General features: G+C 61.8%; 2 protein-coding genes across 19 annotated transcripts in view; one reads left to right on the top strand and one right to left on the bottom strand.

The window, feature by feature from the left end:
• Positions 1-18317, bottom strand: part of HNRNPM (heterogeneous nuclear ribonucleoprotein M) — a 263350-nt gene that overhangs the window by 209508 nt on the left and 35525 nt on the right. The gene's annotated exons all lie outside the window — the stretch shown is intronic.
• FBN3 (fibrillin 3) overlaps positions 1-18317 on the top strand; it is a 47299-nt gene that overhangs the window by 3342 nt on the left and 25640 nt on the right. For 8 of the 11 annotated variants that reach the window (XM_054692985.1, XM_037504841.2, XM_054692984.1 and 5 more), the window contains exons 5-29: positions 96-191; positions 434-529; positions 2290-2487; positions 2598-2723; positions 2838-2963; positions 5013-5165; positions 5270-5452; positions 5807-5950; positions 6211-6336; positions 7955-8077; positions 8205-8477; positions 9316-9369; positions 10720-10845; positions 12048-12167; positions 12294-12431; positions 12576-12632; positions 12826-12951; positions 14183-14407; positions 14499-14624; positions 14928-15056; positions 15863-15988; positions 16768-16893; positions 17019-17141; positions 17305-17430; positions 18172-18297. In XM_054692985.1, coding sequence (XP_054548960.1) covers positions 96-191; positions 434-529; positions 2290-2487; positions 2598-2723; positions 2838-2963; positions 5013-5165; positions 5270-5452; positions 5807-5950; positions 6211-6336; positions 7955-8077; positions 8205-8477; positions 9316-9369; positions 10720-10845; positions 12048-12167; positions 12294-12431; positions 12576-12632; positions 12826-12951; positions 14183-14407; positions 14499-14624; positions 14928-15056; positions 15863-15988; positions 16768-16893; positions 17019-17141; positions 17305-17430; positions 18172-18297 — 3372 coding nt within the window. The remainder of the gene's footprint in view (positions 1-95; positions 192-433; positions 530-2289; positions 2488-2597; positions 2724-2837; positions 2964-5012; positions 5166-5269; positions 5453-5806; positions 5951-6210; positions 6337-7954; positions 8078-8204; positions 8478-9315; positions 9370-10719; positions 10846-12047; positions 12168-12293; positions 12432-12575; positions 12633-12825; positions 12952-14182; positions 14408-14498; positions 14625-14927; positions 15057-15862; positions 15989-16767; positions 16894-17018; positions 17142-17304; positions 17431-18171; positions 18298-18317) is intronic. The other 3 variants (XM_037504842.2, XM_037504844.2, XM_037504845.2) reach the window with 3 other exon arrangements.

Below are 18317 nucleotides of genomic sequence, written 5' to 3'. Positions count from 1 at the left end.
GGCCAGGGCCTGGGTGGGCGTGCTCCTGCCAGCTCCTCACACCTGCACGCCGGGGCCGTCTCCACCTCCCTGCACGACCTTCCTCCTGTCCCCAGGGCCCGGGTGCAGTGTGAGCTGCATGAACGGGGGCAGCTGCCGAGGGGAGTCCTGCCTATGCCAGAGGGGCTACACCGGCACTGTGTGTGGGCAGCGTAAGTAACCCACGCACATCCGGGCCTGGGGTCCCGGGTGGGGGATCTCTGTCGCCACATGCCTGCCGCCCACAGGTTGCTCTTCTGGGGCCGGGGATTAGGGGGCCGTGCTCATTGTCAGTTTTATCTTTGAGTCTGGACCAGATCATGGGGATTCCTGGGTGAAGATGGGCTGGTTGGGGCCACGGTCCCCTCAGCTGCTGGGGGACCTCTGTCCACCCCCCTCCCCTCTTCCTTCACAGCGGTGTGTGACCAAGGCTGCCACAACGGGGGCCGCTGCATTGGGCCAAACCTCTGTGCGTGTGTGTATGGCTTCATGGGGCCTCAGTGTGAGAGAGGTACCACGTTGGCGGTGGGGAAAGACTATGGGGAGAGGGAGGGAGCGAGGGAGGGAAGGAGGGAGGGCAGGAGAGCTTCCCAGCAGCCCTTGAGATGTGGCCAGGGTCCAGCTGGACTCTTTTCTGGTATAAGGGACAGAGGAATCATCTGCTCCAGGGAGGGAGCCAGGAGGGCTTCCTGGAGGAAGCGATAGGTGGATGTTCACGAGACAGACAAGTGCGCTCTTATCACGCCCCACTCCAGACCTGATCCTGCGGGCTGAGCTGTGTGGGGTCTCCCGGTGGGAAATTGTTACCAAAACTCAGACGGTGGAAACTAAACGATGTTTTGTGAGAAGTTGGTTGTGAGGCGGGAGGGGAGGGACAGAGTCAAGGGTGAGCCCCAGTTCTGATCTGGGAACTGGGGGTAGGTGGTGGGAGCAGGGAGGGAAGAGTATGAGCTCAGTGCTGGCTGAGCGGCTGGTGGGTCATCCAGCAGGCAGCTGTCACCCAGGCGACTGGTCCGGCCATGGGTGAGGTTCTTGAGGAGCAGGGAGGGCCACTTAGGGTGGCCAGGGAAAGATGGAGCCCAAGGAGGCTGAGAAGCAGAAAGCAAACAGGATCCGGTGGTGTTGGGGTTCCCTGGACACTCAAGTTTTTCTGCTGCGGGAGCTGTAGGAGGAGACGGTGTGGCCTGGAGCCCGGGGTAGGGATGATGGACAGGGCCCTGGGCTGACCCCGTGAGGGTGGTGCTGCTGGGGGCGGGCAGCTGCCAGGCGGTCCGGAGAGGGTGCAGGGATGAGCAAGAAGCTGGGGGTGGGGTGGGGGCTACTGGAGTTGATGGGTGGGCTTGGGGAGACTGAAGTTGACAAGGAAATGGATTGAAATTGGGGCTGACCGAGGGGGCACAGCTCGGGGTGGCTGAGGGGGAGTGAGGGTCAGTGGGGAGGGCGAGAGAGGAGAGGCTGGGGTAGGTGTGGACAGTGAAGGCCCGGAAAGAGGTGGGGCCGTGTGTCCAGGGAGGGGCAAGGGAGGCTCCGACTTCTTGGGTGAGTCGGGTGAGATCCTGAGAATGCCGTTTGGCTCGGGGCGGCAGGACCTCGGGTCTCTGCGCCCTCCTTCACGTGAGGCCTGGGAGGCTGGCTGCAGCATCTCCTCCTGGGCGGGCTTTCCTTGGTCCAGCGCCAGCCCCGTGATTGGAACCATCTGGAGGATGGAGCCAGGAAGTCACATCTGGGCCTCTGCACAGCAGTCGGGGAACTGACTGGGCCACTTTTGACTGAGTGCAGGGGTCACAGATGTAGTGTTGTGGGTCCCGAGGTTGTGGGCAGATGCCGCGCCCCTCCCAAAGTCCAGGAGGGTCAGCAGAGCCACACATGTGCTCAGTGATGAGACATTATCTCCAACTGGGCATCTGTGGGTTCCTGCCTAAACCTGAAGGGAGGCTGGACCTAGGGGGAAGGCGGGGGCGTCCAGACTTGACCTGGGCTTTGTGGCTGTGAAGGTTCTGGCCTCTCTCTTGGAGGTTGCTTGGGGAATGCTTTGGAGAGAAAGGGTTTTGAAGGGTGAATAGGAGTTCAGATGTGGGGTGGGGACAGCATGAGTAAAGGCTTGTGGTTAGGAAAGCCCGGTCTGTTGGTAAAGGGAGATTGGGAGGCAGTTACTGCAGTGGTCCAGGGGAGAGAGGTAGAGGCCTGAGCTGGGACTGCAGGGCTAGAAATGCAGAAAGTTCTGGGATGTGGGCAGCCCAAGACCAAGTGCCCGTATCCGTCCACCCACAGACTACCGGATAGGACCCTGCTTTGGCCAGGTGGGCACGGAGGGGTGCCAGCGCCAGCACACGGGCCTCCTCTGCACCAAGGCACTTTGCTGTGCCACTGTGGGCCGTGCCTGGGGCTTCCCCTGTGAGCTCTGCCCTGCACAGCCACACCCCTGCCGCCGTGGCTTCATCCCCAATATCCACACCGGGGCCTGCCAAGGTGAGCTGACTGTTGGGTGTGCAGGTGGGATCGGGGCCGGTGGGAGCCCTCGGAAGCTGTGGCTGCTCCCTGACAGGCCTCTCGCTTCTTTGCTGAGTGTTCTCCTGTAGATGTGGACGAGTGCCAGGCCGTGCCAGGGCTGTGCCAGGGCGGTAGCTGCGTCAACACCATGGGCTCCTTTGAGTGCCGCTGCCTGCCTGGACACCGCTTCAGTGAGAACAGCGCCAGCTGTGAAGGTGGGCGATGGGCAGGGTGCCCGGGGCGTCCTTGCTCTGGGCACCTCAGGTTGCCTGCGGGGGGCAGAGGAGCCGAGCTGGGGGTGTTCGCACTGACGGGGCGTCTCTGCACAGATGTGGACGAGTGTCTGTACATGCCAGGCCTCTGCTCCGGGGGCGGCTGCACCAACACGCCCGGGGGCTACGTGTGCACCTGTCCCCGCGGTTTTGCCAGAAGCCAGGATGGCACCCGCTGCCTGGGTGAGCTGAGCTGGGGGGCTGGAGGGGTAGAAGGTGGCCGGGAGAGACCCCCATCTCCTCAGTCACTCACCTCTGCCACCCCGGGGCCCTGATCCGACTCTAGCCTCCCAGTCCCTGTGCCCTCTAACATTTGGGCTCCCTGCACGTCAGCCTTTGTGCCCCAGACCTGGCCTGCAGGCCTCACTGACTCTCCAGCTCTGTGCCCTTTCGTTCTCTGATCCCCTAGCATCGCCTCTTGGCTCCCCTTGCCTCCCATGTCCTGCTGGCCCTCAAACTGCTGCACCCCACCCCTGTGCACTGGCTACCTTCCTTTTGCCTCTGTGCCCCTCTGACCCTCTAGCCTCCACCTCCAGGCCCCTCTGCCATCTGTCTCCTGGAACCCCCATCCCTCTGTCCGTCTTTGCACTCCCCAAACCTCTTTCAGGAGAGGCGAGGGGAACCTAGACCCCCTGACCGCATGTCTCCCCTCACACCCCATGTGGGAGATGGGGACACTGAGGCCCAGAGAGGAGCAGCCTAAGTCCACAAGTCCAGAGCAAAGAGACGTCCCTCCCCTGACCCCCAGACCTCCGGCCCCTCGGCCCCCCTCCCTCTCCTGCTGTCTTGGGGGTGCATCGATAGCTTCTAGAAGCTGCTGGTCCAAGGGCAGCCAGGATGTGGACCCTGGGGTGGGGCCTGGGCAGAGCCCTGCTTTGGTGCCTCCCGGCACCTCCCGGGCCCCTCTGGCTGGGCCTCTGCCAGGCCGGGCCGGGGATGCTGTTTGGGGCTCTGCCTGTGTGCTGTGGCCACTCTGGGGGCCAGCGTGCCTGCGCGCGGGGTGACTCTGGTCACATGCCCCGAACGGGAGGGCTTCTCCAGCTGCAAAACAGCAGAGCCCAGGTTTGAGCCAAGGCCAGGTCGCCTCTGCCTTAGAGTCGGCCCTGGGCCCCGGCTGCCAGCTGAGCGACTCAGAGACTGATCTCAGGCAAGGTGGGCACACACAGCAGCTACCCGCTCAGTGCCTCAGCTGCCGCGTCTGTCCAGTGGGGTCAGGTCACCCCTGCGCCACAGAGTCAGGAGACGAGTACAGCTATGGGGTGATTTCTCCAGGGCCCGAGCAGGGCGGGTGCTTTGGTTCAAGCCCCCCCCCCTCGTGTGTCTTCCCTACTTGGGGTCAGGGGGTCTAGGTTCCCTCTCCCTTCCCCTTTTAGCACCTGCGTGGCCTGGAGCAAGTCTGCTGGCCCAGCCCCCCTCGAGGTTCTGGGAGTGCAGAGCCCCACGTCCCACACACATCTGGGGGGCCCCCAGGTGCACGGGTGGGTGGAGCAGGTGGACACGTTTGCGTGATTTCTCCACCGGGGCAGGTAGGGGCGGCTGGTAGCCGCCCTCCTGGTGGGAGCAGTTTCTCCCCCGGGCACCAGCCGAGACTTGTGGGTTTTAATCTAAACACCCGCGCCGTGAGCCCGAGCCCGAGCCAGCCGCCCACACGCAAGGGCTCGGGACTTGCAGGCATGGGAAGCGGGAGCGCGTCCCTGGTTCTCAGGCCTGGGGCGCCTCTGTCTTCTGTTCGCTGGGGTGCTCCTCTGGCCCCTCCTCGAATCACTCTCCTCCAGGGCCTCCCCAGTGCCCAGACTGGCAGGTGGCACACACAGCTATAGAAACTGGCATTCCCCACTTGAACGTCCAGCCTGACCTCCCACCGGGGGGTCCCCTCCCTATGGGTCTTCCTTAGTGCGGCTGAGCACCGCAGCGACAGGGAGCTGATGCCCAGTGCCAGCCTTAGTTGCCCAGACGTGCCTGCTTGGTCTGAGACCAGATCCATCTCCATGGAATAACATGAACGTCTTGGTACCAAAACCAGCGGTCAGTGGAGCTCGGCCGTGCACGACCACCGGCGCGCTGTCCTCTCACCCAACAGCTCTCCTGAGGTCGGGCGGGTGCTCAGAGCATCCCCGTCCCATGAGTGGGGAAACTGAGGCACGGAGAGGCGTGGGACCTGTCCTGCGGTCAGTGCTGTGGGGCTGGGATTTGAGCTAAGTCTAGTCACTGACTCCTCACCCCCCTCTGCAGACCACCGGGCTGGCACCTGCTTCTCGGTGCTGATCGGGGGCCGCTGTGCCGGACACCTGGCTGGTGCCCACACCCACAGGCAGTGCTGCTGTCACACGGGCAGGTGCTGGGCAGCTGGCCCAGCTCCTGAGCTGTGTCCTCCTCGGGGTTCTGGTGAGTGGCCTGGGGTTTGCCGCTCCCTCCTCCGTCCTGTGGTTCTGACCGAGCTGCGGCCCCGGGCGTGACTAAGGGCCTGGCCTCAAATTCTCGTCCTCTAGATGAGTTCCGGCGACTGTGTGCCCAGGGGCTCCCGCTGCTGCCCTCCTATTCCGGCCCCTCCCCCAGCCTCCCTGACTTTGGGTCCGCCGGCATGGGCCCTGGCCTCGGGCAGGCTCGACACAGCCCTCACGATGCCAGTGCGCATGGGGCCCCCCGCCCGGGCCTCGGGGACGCCAGCATTGGTGAGGGCTGGGAGCCCGGGAAGGCCATGGGGCCCCTGTTTCAGAGGGAGGGTCAGGGCCCAGAAGTGGGGGGTCTAGGGCTCGGGTGGAGGATCTGGGCTGCTTTGGATCTGAGTTTGGGGGTGTGCCCCGGGTAGGATACTGGAGCTGGGTTGGGGGTTCTCTGGGCCTAGGTCTCAACCAAGGTGGGATTCTGAATCCAGGAAAGAAGTCTAGGCTGAAGTGGGAGAATCTGGGCAGAGAGGTTTGGGTCCCAGCCTCAGAATGGTGTCTGAACCCAGAAACAAAGCCTAGACGTGGGGCCAGCTCTGGGTCAGCCAGTTCAGGCGCCGCCCCCCCCAACTTCTCCCACAGGCACAGCCACCCTGAACCAAACCATCGACATCTGCCGACACTTCACTGGCCTGTGTCTCAATGGCCGCTGCCTGCCCACCCCTTCCAGCTACCGCTGCGAGTGTAACCCCGGCTACGCCCAGGACGCCCGGGGCCAGTGCATCGGTGAGTGGCAGCAGGGCCCAGGGAGCTGCCCTGCAGGCTGGGGCTCAGGTCCGCAGATTGGGACGAATGTGCCAGCCATCCCTGCTCCCACAGACACTGCGTCAACATGCCTGGCTCCTGCCACTGCCAGTGCCACGGGGGCGTCCAGGCGACGCTCTCTGCTGCTTCCTCTGCAGAGTGGGGGGCCAGTGACGCCTGCCTCTGTGCTCTGGGTTAGTGCCTGGGCCGGTGGTGCCTGATTTCGAGCCTCCCTTCTTCAGACGTGGACGAGTGCACCGGTAGCCGTGGTCTCTGCCGTCATGGCCGCTGCGTCAACACAGAGGGCGGCTTCCAGTGCGCCTGCAACGCGGGTTTTCAGCTCAGTCCTGATGGCAAGAACTGTGTGGGTGAGCTGGGGGTGGGTGACCGGGGAGGGGCCTTCGGGTCCAGTAGCTGCCCTTTAAGGTCACCTTGCCTCTGTTCCTGCTCCATCACCCACCTTCTACCCCGAGATGTATCCCCGCTCACCTCTCTGAGCCCAGCCAAGCTACTTGAGAGCCCTTTTGTGCTCTGTCTGCTCCCAACTCTCTCCTTCGCTCCCAACTCTCTCCTTCCGTCCCTCCTTTCTGAATCACTTAATGAATTCATTAGGGCTGTTTCACACTGGGCCTGCAGCCCCGCCCCTCTCCTGCCCCCCAGCGCACTCCAGTCTGGCAGATGTGGGATCAGCACCACGGAGAGCACCCACTCTGGCTCCCTGTGGGGCGCGGGTGTGCCACCCAGGCTTCCTGCAGCTAGTGGGGGCCTCCTCATCCTCTTCTCTTATCCTGCCTCAAGAGGCCTGCGGTAGAGCCTTCCTTCAGCAGAAGGGTTTTCGGATCCCTGCATTCATTAGTAAAATAAAACCTTTTTAGCATCTTTATTGATCTATAATTCACACACCAGGGAAGTAGCCATTTTGCAATTGAGTGGTTTAGTCTACTCGCGGAGTTGGAAAGCATCACCACAACCTAACTTCAGGTTATCTTTATCCTATCTTTATCACCCTGAAGGTCAGCACCTTCCCCATTGGCAGTCATCCGTGATCCCAGCCACCCGCCACCCCCCCCTCCCCCGGCTGCAGGCTGATCACTCATCTCTGGACTTCCTGTCCTGGCCATCTTTGAAGCGTGCCTCTCACTTAGCATGTTCTGAGGGCCCTCGTGTTGCAGCAGGTGCTAGAACTTAGTTCCTGTCATTGTCAGATAGCGTCCTGGTGTGTGCTGGTCTCGTTTGGCTCTTTCCTTTGCTGGTTGGTGGGTATTTGCTTTGTTTCCACTTTTTGGATAATGTTGCTGTGGATGTTCACGTTTCCAAGTTTTGGCATCTGGTCTATTTTTCTCTCCTCTTGGGCTCAGTTCTTCATTCAACAGTTATTTATTGCTCAGAACTGACACTTTGGTAATCAGCTAATTTCTATACTTACTACCTTCCTTGAAATCAGACTGTTTTCTTCTGAACTATTTTCTGCCTATATTTTATGAAGGTGAGATTCACGCAAGATGAATTTAATCATTTAAAAGTGAACAACTCAGAGGCATTTAGTCCATTCCCAGTGTTGTGCGATTGCCACCTCATTTATTCATGGTTTTTGCACTTTTTTATGATGGCAGAATATACATAAAGAAAATACACCCTTTTAACCATTTTTAAGTGGCTCATTAGGGGGAATTTAATACAGTGTTGTACAACCACAATCTCACTTATTAACTGAACAGGTATTTATGGAGCCCCTACTGTGTGCCAGAACTGGGGTGCACACGTGAGCAGACAGCCCCAGGGGGTTCTGGGGAGCTCGTGCTCCAGCACAGACACGGCACGAACTAGTCACAGAGCTGGGCTGGGGTTTTCACACACCCACACCCCTGACAGGGGCCCTGGGGGCTCAGCTTCCGCTCTGCCCTGGGGAAGTTGTTGGGGGGGTTGGCCAGGAGAGGCGGGCTCTGGCCTCACTTGCTGGCACCCAGCCTCTGTGGGTGTCCCCAGACCACGACAAATGTGCGGGCTTCGCTGTGTGTGCCAACGGAGTGTGTGTCAACGAGGATGGCGGTTTCGCGTGTCTCTGTAAACCTGGCTTTCTGCTGGCTCCTGACGGCCGCCACTGCCTGGGTGAGGCTGGAGGCTGGGGTGAGGGGGAGGAGGAGAGGAGGAGGTGGGAAGGTTGGGGGGCCGGGGAGCCGGGGGAGGAGGGATATGAGCCTGCGAGGCCCCAACACAGTGCCCCCATGACCTCCAGACATGGACGAGTGCCAGACGCCCGGAGTCTGCGGGAACGGCCCCTGCACCAACACCGAGGGCTCCTACCACTGCCGCTGCCTTGGGGGGCTGGTGCCGGGGCCCGATGGGGTCTGTGTGGAGAACTCCCTGCGTAGCACATGCTTCGGAGGCTTCACACGGGGGACCTGTGTGCGCCCCTTCCCCGGCGCTGTCACCAAGTCTGAGTGCTGCTGTGCTAACCCGGACCACGGGTTTGGGGAGCCCTGCCAGCTGTGTCCAGCCAAGAACTCTGGTGAGCGTCCAGCTGCCTGGCCCCACCCCGTCCCCACGACCCCAGCTCCTTTGTCCCTGCCAGTTCCCCACCCTGGGGTGGGAGGTGATGGGTCGTGGGGTGGGGCCTTGCTCTCCCAGGTGTGCCTGCCTGGAGGCCGAGCTCCACCAGCCCCTGCTGGCCTCCGGCGTGCCCATGTGCCCTGGACACGGGCATTTGTGGGTACCTGGTTGCAGACGCCGCCAGCTGTGACCACCAGGCAGCTGTAGCTGAGAGACAGCTTTTCATGGGGTCCAGGCCGTGGCGGCCCCTCCCCGCCTGCGGCCAGCAGCCTCCCCTGGCCCCTGGACTGGGCTCGGCTCAGAGGCTGCTTGCTCCCGACACGCTTCAGTGTCCCCAGCCCAGCACCTGTGTGGGCCTGAGGCTGGACAGCCCTGACTCTGCGTCCTCCAGGGTCCTGCTCCTCTTTGGAGAATGATTTTGGGGTTCTGGTTGTGAGCTGAGAGAGGGTGTTCTCTCTGGGGCCTCCCCAAAGGCAGACTACTCGTGCTGCAGTTGGAGTGGGGGCCGCTGCCAGGAGGGTTGGGTCCCCATGCACTGTGGGGCCACCCTGGTTCTCTGTCCTCACCCAGAGACCACCTGTGCCCCAGCTTTGGGGCGAGGGTGTTGTTAGGGTGCACTCATGCAGTAGGCTTGGAACTCAGAGAGAAAGAGGGACGGAGGGAGGGAGGGGGAGAAGAAAAAGAAGTGGTTGCGGGGCATCTTAGTCCTAGACTCTGGCTCAGCACTAAGGGCCCAGGCCCCGGTGTGGTCTGGGGTCAGCAATGGCCAGTAACTCCTGCCGCCTTGTCCCCCCCAGCTGAGTTCCAGGCTCTGTGCCGCCACGGTCTGGGCATCACTGCAGACGGCAGAGGTGAGTGGGGGCAGGCGTCGGGAGGGGGAGAGCTTGTGCCAGGCGGGGTGGCGATATGCTGGGGCTGCCACAGCAAAGTACCACAGCCTGGGCAGCTCCAGTAACAAACGTACCTCTGGGATCCTGCGGGTGCAGTCTGGGCACGGCATGGGCACAGCGGTTGCAGGGGAACCTGCCTCAGGCGTCTGCAGCTCCCCGTGGTTGCTCGAGACCCCTGGTGTTCCCGGGTTGTGGAAGCAGCGCCCTCGTCTGCCTCCGTCTTCACATGGCGTGCCGGTGTGGGTGTCTGTGTACCAGTCTCCCCCTTTTGTGAGGACACCATCGTATTGGAATGGATTGGGGACCCACCCTAAAGGCTTCATTTTAATCTCACCCCTCTGCAAAGACCTTATCTCCAAATAAGGTCACGTGCTGAGACCCTGGGGTCAGGACTTCAATGTGTGAATTTTGAGAGAACGTAGTTCAGCCTGGAACAGATAGACACAGTGGGTGTGTAAGACTGCCCTTCCCCCACGCCTCCTTTCCTCCCCCAGCCTGCCTCCAGATGAGCCCCACTTCTGGTTCTGTTCACTCTGCAGCCTTGACCCTTCTGGTTCCCCCAGGAACAGGCAGCCCCACCAGAGGATCCCTGGCTGAGCTGCAGCCAGCAGTTCCCCCCAAAGTGCCTTATCTGCATAGTTGAATCAGATGGCAGGTGTCTCTTTTTTTTGCTGATTACGCATGCGCGTGCTCTCTCTCTCACACATGCACACACACACGCACATACACACACACATGCGCGCACGCACGCACGCACACACACACATTCACACAGAGTCCCTTCCTGAAACAGCCTTTTGCCCAAGTGGAAATAAAAGGACAAGTCAGTGGAAGACAATAACTTGCCCTTGCAAGTCACTGACTCTCTTTGGGCCTCAGTTTCTGAGTCTATAAAGTGGGGATGATAATGAGGTTTCAGGGGCTGTTGTGAAGCTCCGGTGAGTGAATGTTCTCGGCGTGGGCTGGCAGGCACCCTATGGCATCAGTGATTTTGGTTTATTACCTTATTATGTCGCTGCTGTTCCACGGGTTCCAAACTGGGTTCTGCCCTGCAGGGGACATTTAACAAAGTCTGGAGATACTGGGGTGGGAGTGCCTGAAACCGCACAGGTAGAGGCGGGGACAGGGCTCAGCATCCTATAAGGCACAGGGCGGCCCCGTGGCAGAATTTGGCTCCATCGCCAATGCCCACTGGGCCAAGCCGAGGACCCCAGGGTTGGGGAGAGGAGGCAGGGGGCCTGGAGCTCTGCCCCCAGGGGACCTGGTTTGCCGAGAGCCCAGGCAGCAGCTGACACCCTCTCCCTGCCTCAGACATCAACGAATGTGCCCTGGACCCCAACATCTGTGCCCATGGAGCATGCGAGGACCTGTGGGGTGGCTACCGCTGCAGCTGCGGCCTGGGCTACGAGGCGGGCGCTGCCGGCAGGGAGTGTACAGGTGAGCGGGCCCGCGGGGTGCGGCCCCGCTGCTGCAGACGCCCCTGTGAGGCGGTGGCCGGTGCCAGAGCAGCCCTGGCAGCCACAGCTGCTCCTGCCCTGGGGCTCCCGCTGCCGGGTGGACATGGAAACCTGTGACGGTGCAGCCCGGCATGCTTGAGCGGGTGCACACGCACACACTCGGGCGCTTACTCATGTGCATGCTGTGAGACGCAGGCGTGCTGCATCGGGGGTGCACACACGTGCACCACCATGTGTGGTGTATGCACAGACAGGGTCAAAGATCTGCATTCACACACACCCCAAGACACACACTTGCACAGTCACACTCGGACTCCCACAGTTATCCAGGGGTGCACACTCAAAAGCGCCTACATTCACACGCTTCTTTCTTCTCATTTACACATTTGTGCTCACCCTTGAAGTTTATACATTCAGACACTTGTACATTCTCACATGTGTGCATACAGTCAGATGGTCTTGCACACTGGTACTCACTCGGACACACATACACACCACACTTACACTCGCAGACTCTCGTATGTGGTCACACTCAGGTGCACACACTCAAAGGTGTGCGTATTCACACTCACATTTTCCCACACACAGGCTCACACATCTGCATTCACATGCTCTTACACACCCAATAGAATATGTCTGGTGTACACACACACAGCGTGTGGAAGTACCTATGCCCTCCAGTGTCTCTCACACTGGCAATGCTCTTGCCTGTTCCCCATTCTCCCAACGCTCATAGACATGTGCAGCCTCTCACACACACACACACACACACACACACACACATGCATTGAGTCTGACCCCTGTCTCCTTGCCCCACCCCACCCCCGAGGTCACCAGAGCCCCCTTATTTGCTGTCCTGTTCACCCGCACAGCCTGCGCCTGCTCCCTGGCCGACCCCCACATTTTCACACTCGTCCTCTTTGGGCGCCCCTCCCACCTCCCCCTCTGTCCTCATGGGGGGACCCCTGAGGGCCGGGTCCCTCCCCGTCTGTCCTCTGCACAGCAGCTTGCGGGATGCACAGTTCAGTGAAGACACGCGCATTCTGTGTGCCCTGCCCGCGTGTGCACACCCGCCATGCGCATGTGTGGCTAGGCATGCACCTGGGCACACCCCCAGCTGCAGGGAGGGGGGAACCGGTGGCGTTCTCACCCCACAGCTTCAGGCCGGCTCTGTCTTGGCAGACGTCGACGAGTGCCTGTCCCGCCCGTGTGTGAACGGAGTGTGCCGGAACCTGGCCGGCTCCTTCTCCTGCGAATGTGCCCCCGGGAGCTGGCTGGAATCCTCGGGCACCATGTGCCTAGGTGAGAGGCCCCAGGTGCACTGAGTTCCAGCTGCCCCGCCGCCCCCCGTCTCCCGTCCCAGGAGGGCTGGGCCTCTGGGTGGGCTGGCAGTGTGGGCCGCGGTGACACCGGCGTGCCTCCCCCCAGACAGCGCTCGGGGCACCTGCTGGCTGCAGGTCCGGGACGGCCGCTGCGAGGCCAACCTTCCGGGGACCTCCCTGCGGTCCGAGTGCTGCGCCACGCTGGGGGCTGCCTGGGGGAGCCCCTGCGAGCTCTGCGAGATAGGTAACGCCCTGGGGGCCCCTGGTGGGCTCTGGGGGACCTCCCAGGGGTGGCCGCTGTACCTGCTGGTGTCCTTTGAGAGACTGTGTGGGACAGGAACCCCAGTCTGGATGGAGGGTGACCCCCTTCTCACTCCACTTTCCCCAGCCACAGACCCTGCCTGCGCCCGGGGCTTTGCCCGAACGAAGGGGCTCACGTGTGAAGGTAACTTCCTGCCTCCCCGGCTTTCCACCTGAACCCTCCCTGATGTCTTTTGAGCTCTGGAGAGAGAGTCCCCCTCCATGGCTGGGGTTTGAAATTCCCCAGCTGGCTCTGTGCCCTCCCAGCTCCTCAAGGAGTATCCGGAGCCCCCAGGCGGCTCGGGAGCCTCCAGCCCTTGCCTCTCCTCTGTCGGCAGACGTGGATGAGTGTGCGGTCTTCCCCGGGGTCTGCTCCAACGGGCGCTGCCTCAACACCCCCGGCTCCTTCTGCTGCGAGTGTCCCCAGGGCTCGGTGCTGGACGCCACCGGCCGGCTCTGTGTGGGTGAGTCGTGGTCCCGGCGAGGGCTGCCGGCCCTCCGTCACTGCCCCACCCAGAGCCTGGACACCCCTTCTGGGAACAGGAGGGTCCAGGGGTTCTCAGGCCTCCGGCCCCGCCCACATCCTGCTGACACATTTCCAAAGCTGCTTGTCTTTGGAGTTGCCTCTTCACTTAACTGAGGCTCACTGCAAACGGTAAGATCTTGAGAAATATCATCTGCAACTTTGGTTTATTTTTTCTCATTGCCAAACAAGGTTGGTGCGGCCTGGGGTGAGCACAGGCCTCTCTGGCCTGCGGGCCTCCTCCAGCCTCAGGTTCGCTGGCAGCTCTGACTTTGCCCCCGGACGAGGGTTCACAGACTGCCCTGTAGCACCTCGTTTGGGGCGTGTCTGGCCGGGAGTGTCTGCAGGCAGCAGGGAGGACTCTGCGTTCAATCAGGTCCCCCCATCCCCCTGTCCCATGAACCCCTCGGCAGTCTCCTGGTAGCGCCTCGGACCCTAGGGGGTCCCGATGACCTTCTCAACTGTGATCCCTGCTAGGCTGAGTTTCAGGTGTTTTGAGGGTCTCCTCACTCACCCCAGATTGTCAGCACGGGAGGAAGTTACTGACTCAGGAGGACAGGGCCACTGCGTGGCAGGGCACCCGAGCTTCACTCGGGCCATTCATTGGCGCAGGGGCGAGAGGAGACGGCGTGGGCTTTCAGGCCTCGTGGTCTCTGCTGCGGCTGCTGACTGAGCCCTGCCGCGGGGAACTGCGGGGACAGAGGGGGCTGTGGCCAAAATAACACTTAGTTTACAGACCCAGGCGGCCAGCCCATCGTGCCCCCGGTGTCTGGCTCTAAGGAGAGTCTATTCTGAGGGGTTTCCATTAAGCGTGTGAACACGGGAGCCGGATGGCCTGGTTTGAACCCTGCTCGACCTTTTACTGGCCAAGAGGCCTCTGACATGCTGCCTGACCTTTCTGGGCCTCAGTTTTCCTGTCTGCAAAATGGGCATGATAGTTTTTTCATCTTGTGGTATTTTGAGGATCAGATGATTGGATGAACTTAGAACAGCGTCTCGCCCAGCAGACGTCCTAATGACGCGAGCTGTTATCCAACTGTTGGATGACACTGAAACTCAGTGTGAAGACTCGCCCCCGCTTCCTGGGCATGGGGGATGTTTTGGGGGTGCCGTCGGGTGACCCCATATCGCAGCGGGCATGCGGGTGGAGCCTGCTGACTGTCCCTGTGCAGACATGCGCCAGGAGCCGTGCTTCCTGAGCTGGGCCGAGGGCCAGTGCGGGGCTGTCCTCCCCGGCCAGTACGGCAGGGACATCTGCTGCTGCTCCGTGGGGGCCGCGTGGGGAGCTGCGTGCGAGCCTTGCCCAGAGCCCGAGTCCCCGGCATTCAGCGGCCTGTGCCCCTGGGGGCTGGGCTTTGTCAGCCGAGACCCCCTGTCCGGCCAGCCCTTCTATAAAGGTGTGTGGGGACGGGCGGGAGGGACACGGCGCCCAGCTAGAGGCTCTGGAATGGGGGCCTTGGCGGCGGTGACAGGCTGCTCCGCCCGCAGACCTGAACGAGTGTGCGCTGTTCCCCGGCCTGTGCGCTCACGGCGCCTGCCACAACACTGCGGGCAGCTTCCGCTGCACCTGTGCAGGCGGCTTCGCCCTGGACACCCGGGAGAGGAGCTGCACAGGTACTGCCCACGCACGCCCGGCTGCTGCAGCCCCAGGACCTCTAGGGGATGTAGCCGAGGCCCGTCCTCTTGGCACCCCTTATGTCTCTGCTGCATAACTGAGGACACATCTTCATCTCTGGACCTCAGGGGCCTGTGACTAGAAAAAGGGGATGGCTGAGGTGACCCCCAGGGGCTCCAGGCAGGGAGGAACCCCCATCCCTGCCCAGCAGGCAGCATTGCCGCTCAGTTCAGTAGCTCAGGGCTCTGAGGGGCCCAGGTGACTGTGGGTTGGGGGGTGGCCTGTGCCCCCTCTCTCCACAGACATCGACGAGTGCCGTATATCCCCTGACCTCTGTGGCCGGGGTGCCTGTGTCAACACGCCAGGCAGCTTCGAGTGCGAGTGTCTCCCTGGTTACCAGAGAGGCTCCATGCTGATAAAGGCCTGTGTGGGTAGGTGGGGGGCACTGGTGGGCCAAGAAGGGGAGGGGTGGCAGGGCCATTGCTGTGGTGGACGTGGGGGAGGGCACCGTGGGGAGCAGCCTGATCCAGCCAAACCCGGTGAAGCACCCCCAGAGGGGAGCCACGGGAGTTGGGGAGCAGAGCTTATGATCTAGTGGAGGGACAGATATTAATTAATAAAGCCCCAGAGAAATGCAGAATAGCTGCTGGCAAAGAGCGCGAAAGGGCCGGACAGTGGGGTAGGAACGTGGAGCTGGGTTTGTCCCTTCCTGCGGGGCTAGAGGTGGTGCTGGAGAGAGTGGAGTGAGTGGGTAGAGGAAGGCGCAAGAGCCGTGTGGAGCAAAACCAGTGTGTGCAGAGGCCCGAGTGGCCTGAGGCTGGGAGGCTTCCCTGTGCAGGGGAGAGAATGGCACATGCACAGGCCCAGGGCAGGCCCGGCAATGAGGGAGCTGGGGGTGGATAGCATGTGCAAAGGGCCTGGGGTGGATCGAAGTATTGGAAGAAACATGCGAGATGGGGGTTTGAGGAGATGGTGAGATGGGCGAGGAGACTGCCTGCTTCCCTGCGGTGTCCTGGGGGGACCTCTGTGGGCTTCCTTCAGTGGCCCCAGGATGCTGGACTCACAGCCCTGATTCTCTCAAGACTCCGTCCCTGCTCCTTCCAGCTCAGACTCTGCTCCTTGGGCCATCCAAGCCCCAGGCCCCCGCTCGCTTGGCTCCAGCAGGGGTGATGGGTGGGGCTGCAAGGGAGAAGCCTCCCGGTCGGCGCCTTCACATGGCCTCTTTGCACACACCCAGATGTGGACGAGTGTGCCCAGGACCCGTCGCTGTGCCGTGGAGGCGCCTGCACCAACACGGAGGGGAGCTTCGAGTGTCGGTGCCCCGCTGGACACATGCTGACCTCCCGGGGCACTGCCTGCGAGGGTGAGCATGCAGGGGCATGCCCGGGCAAGTGTGAGCAGTGTGAGTCAGGCAGTGAGTGTGCATATCTGTGTGCCTCTGAGTGTGTACTCGTGCACATTCAACCTCCTGTGTGCCTTCCAGTGCTCCTGCGTTCATGCATGAGGGGGTGGGAGAGTATTTGCATGTGAATATGTCAGTGGTACAGCTCCTGTGTGAGGTCAGTGTGTGTGTGACATGTGACTGCACGGGTGTGAGATGGAGTCATGTCTGAGCATGCAGGGGTGTGTGTAAAAGAATTTATGTGGGTGTTCATGAGTCTCTGAGCGTGTAGGTGTGTGTCTACACGGGTGACCATTCTGGTGTGTGTGTTTGCATGAGTGTGCAAGGGTGTTTACCCAGGGATCAGATGTGTGCAGGCAAGTGAATGGAAGGGTGTGCTTGTTTGTGTGTCTGAGAGTGTACAGAGGTAATGAGTGTATACTTATGTGGAGATATATCTGCTGAGTGTGTTCATGTGTGAATGTAGGTGGTTGGTGAGTATACATGATGTGGGAGAGCATGAGTTGTGTATTTACACAAAGGCCATTTGTCTGTGTGAGTGGGCTTGTGGGTGTGTGTTTCTGGGTGTGGGTGGGTGTATCACCACGGTGGGTGTGTTTGTGAGTGGGGCTGCAGATGCTGGTAGCTGAGTGTGTCAGCGTGCCGTGCATGTGTCTGAGTGTGTCGGGGTCTCTTGAATGGCAAGTGGGGTGCAAGCTCGCTCTCCACTCGGCCCCCCACCAGCTGTGTGTTCCCCACAGACGTGGATGAGTGTGCCCTGAGCCAGGGCCTATGTCCCCACGGCCGGTGTACCAACCTCCTGGGTGCCTTCCAGTGCTCCTGCCTCGCCGGCTTCCAGAGCACCCCGGACAGCCAGGGCTGCGTGGGTGAGACTGGGCCTCCTGCTGTCCACGGGCGCCACCCTTCAGCCCCCACAACAGCACCCCAGGCCCCCTCCTGCCCACGTCCACCTGTGCTTGACCTGCCCCTCCCCCCCCGCCTGCCTTGGCAGACATTGACGAATGCCATGTGGGTAACGGCGGCTGTGCTGGGCATTGCGCCAACACCGAGGGCAGCTACCGCTGCAGCTGCAGAGAGGGCTACACCCTGATGGCGGATGGCAGGACCTGCACAGGTGGGGTGCCCAGCCTGCTGCCCCCGGGGGAGGGAGGAGGTGTTTGCTGGACCCAGCCTGACCTGGCCCAGCCAAGCCAGACGGACTTGGCAGGGTCCAGCCTGTGGCAGGGTCTTCTGGGGCTTTCCCTCTGTCTCCACACCCGGCCCCTTTGCTCCCCCAGACGTAGATGAGTGTGAGGAGAGCCGGGACATCTGTGATGGGGGGCAGTGCACCAACCTGCTGGGTGGTCACCGCTGCCTGTGCTTTGACGGTTTCGTGGCCTCCGTGGACATGAGGGCGTGTGTTGGTGAGGAGCTGGGGGGAGGCCTCGCCGTGGCTTGGCTCGTGGCTCCTGGTGCCCCAGACCCAGGCTCCCAACCTGCGGGCTCGTTCACGGAGGGACAGTCCCCCGGCCGCTCTTGTGTGCCCAGTGCTTATCAGCCCCGGGCCTGTTCGGGGGTCCACACTACACCCCGCCGCCTAAGGCGTCCTGTGCAGAGGAGGGTGAGCCGGAGAGGGGAGGACACTCAGAACTGTGTTGTCTGAGCCTGCTTGGGGGCCCGGGCCTTGAGAGCCGTGGTCTCACCTCTCCTGGCTGCAGGGGGTCCTGAGCCCCTGGGCAGATGTGTGTTGTGCGCCCCAGCAAGGCAGGCAGGGGCCAGAGCCTGGAAGCGAATGTGTAACCCCGTCCCGGGAATGTGTGTCCTGCCCAGTGCAGCGTACAGCTCAGACCTCAGGAGGCTTAGGAAGCACTTAAGGGCGTTGGGGGAATCAAAGAAATCTAGGGGATACAGCCTGCTCCACGCTCCTCACGGGCATAAGGCCCCTGGAAGTCCCGCAGGAGAGGGATCTGGTTGCCGGGAACGCGTTTATCGGCCTGGAGGCAGCGGCTGCCTGCGGCGTCTGGTGTGAGCCAGCACAGGGTTAGGGCGCAGCGGCCTGCGGTGCCACCGGAGGGACCCCCACCCCCAGGGAGAAACAGAGACCCTGAGTGTGGATCTGAGTGGCATGGCAGTCAGCCTCCCTCGCTGTTCTTGTCACCCCACAGACGTGAATGAGTGTGACCTGAACCCCCACATCTGCCGCCATGGAGCCTGTGAGAACACGAAGGGTTCCTTTGTCTGCCATTGCCAGCGGGGCTACGCGGTCAGCATGGCGGCCACGGGCTGCGCGGGTGAGAGGGCCGACGGTCGG

Source organism: Talpa occidentalis, unplaced genomic scaffold, assembly GCF_014898055.3.
Source record: "Talpa occidentalis isolate TD23 unplaced genomic scaffold, MPIMG_talOcc4v2.1 talOcc4.12, whole genome shotgun sequence".
Classification (NCBI taxonomy): domain Eukaryota; kingdom Metazoa; phylum Chordata; class Mammalia; order Eulipotyphla; family Talpidae; genus Talpa; species Talpa occidentalis.
Note: the sequence above shows the minus strand (reverse complement) of the source record. Positions and strands in the feature narration are given on the sequence as shown.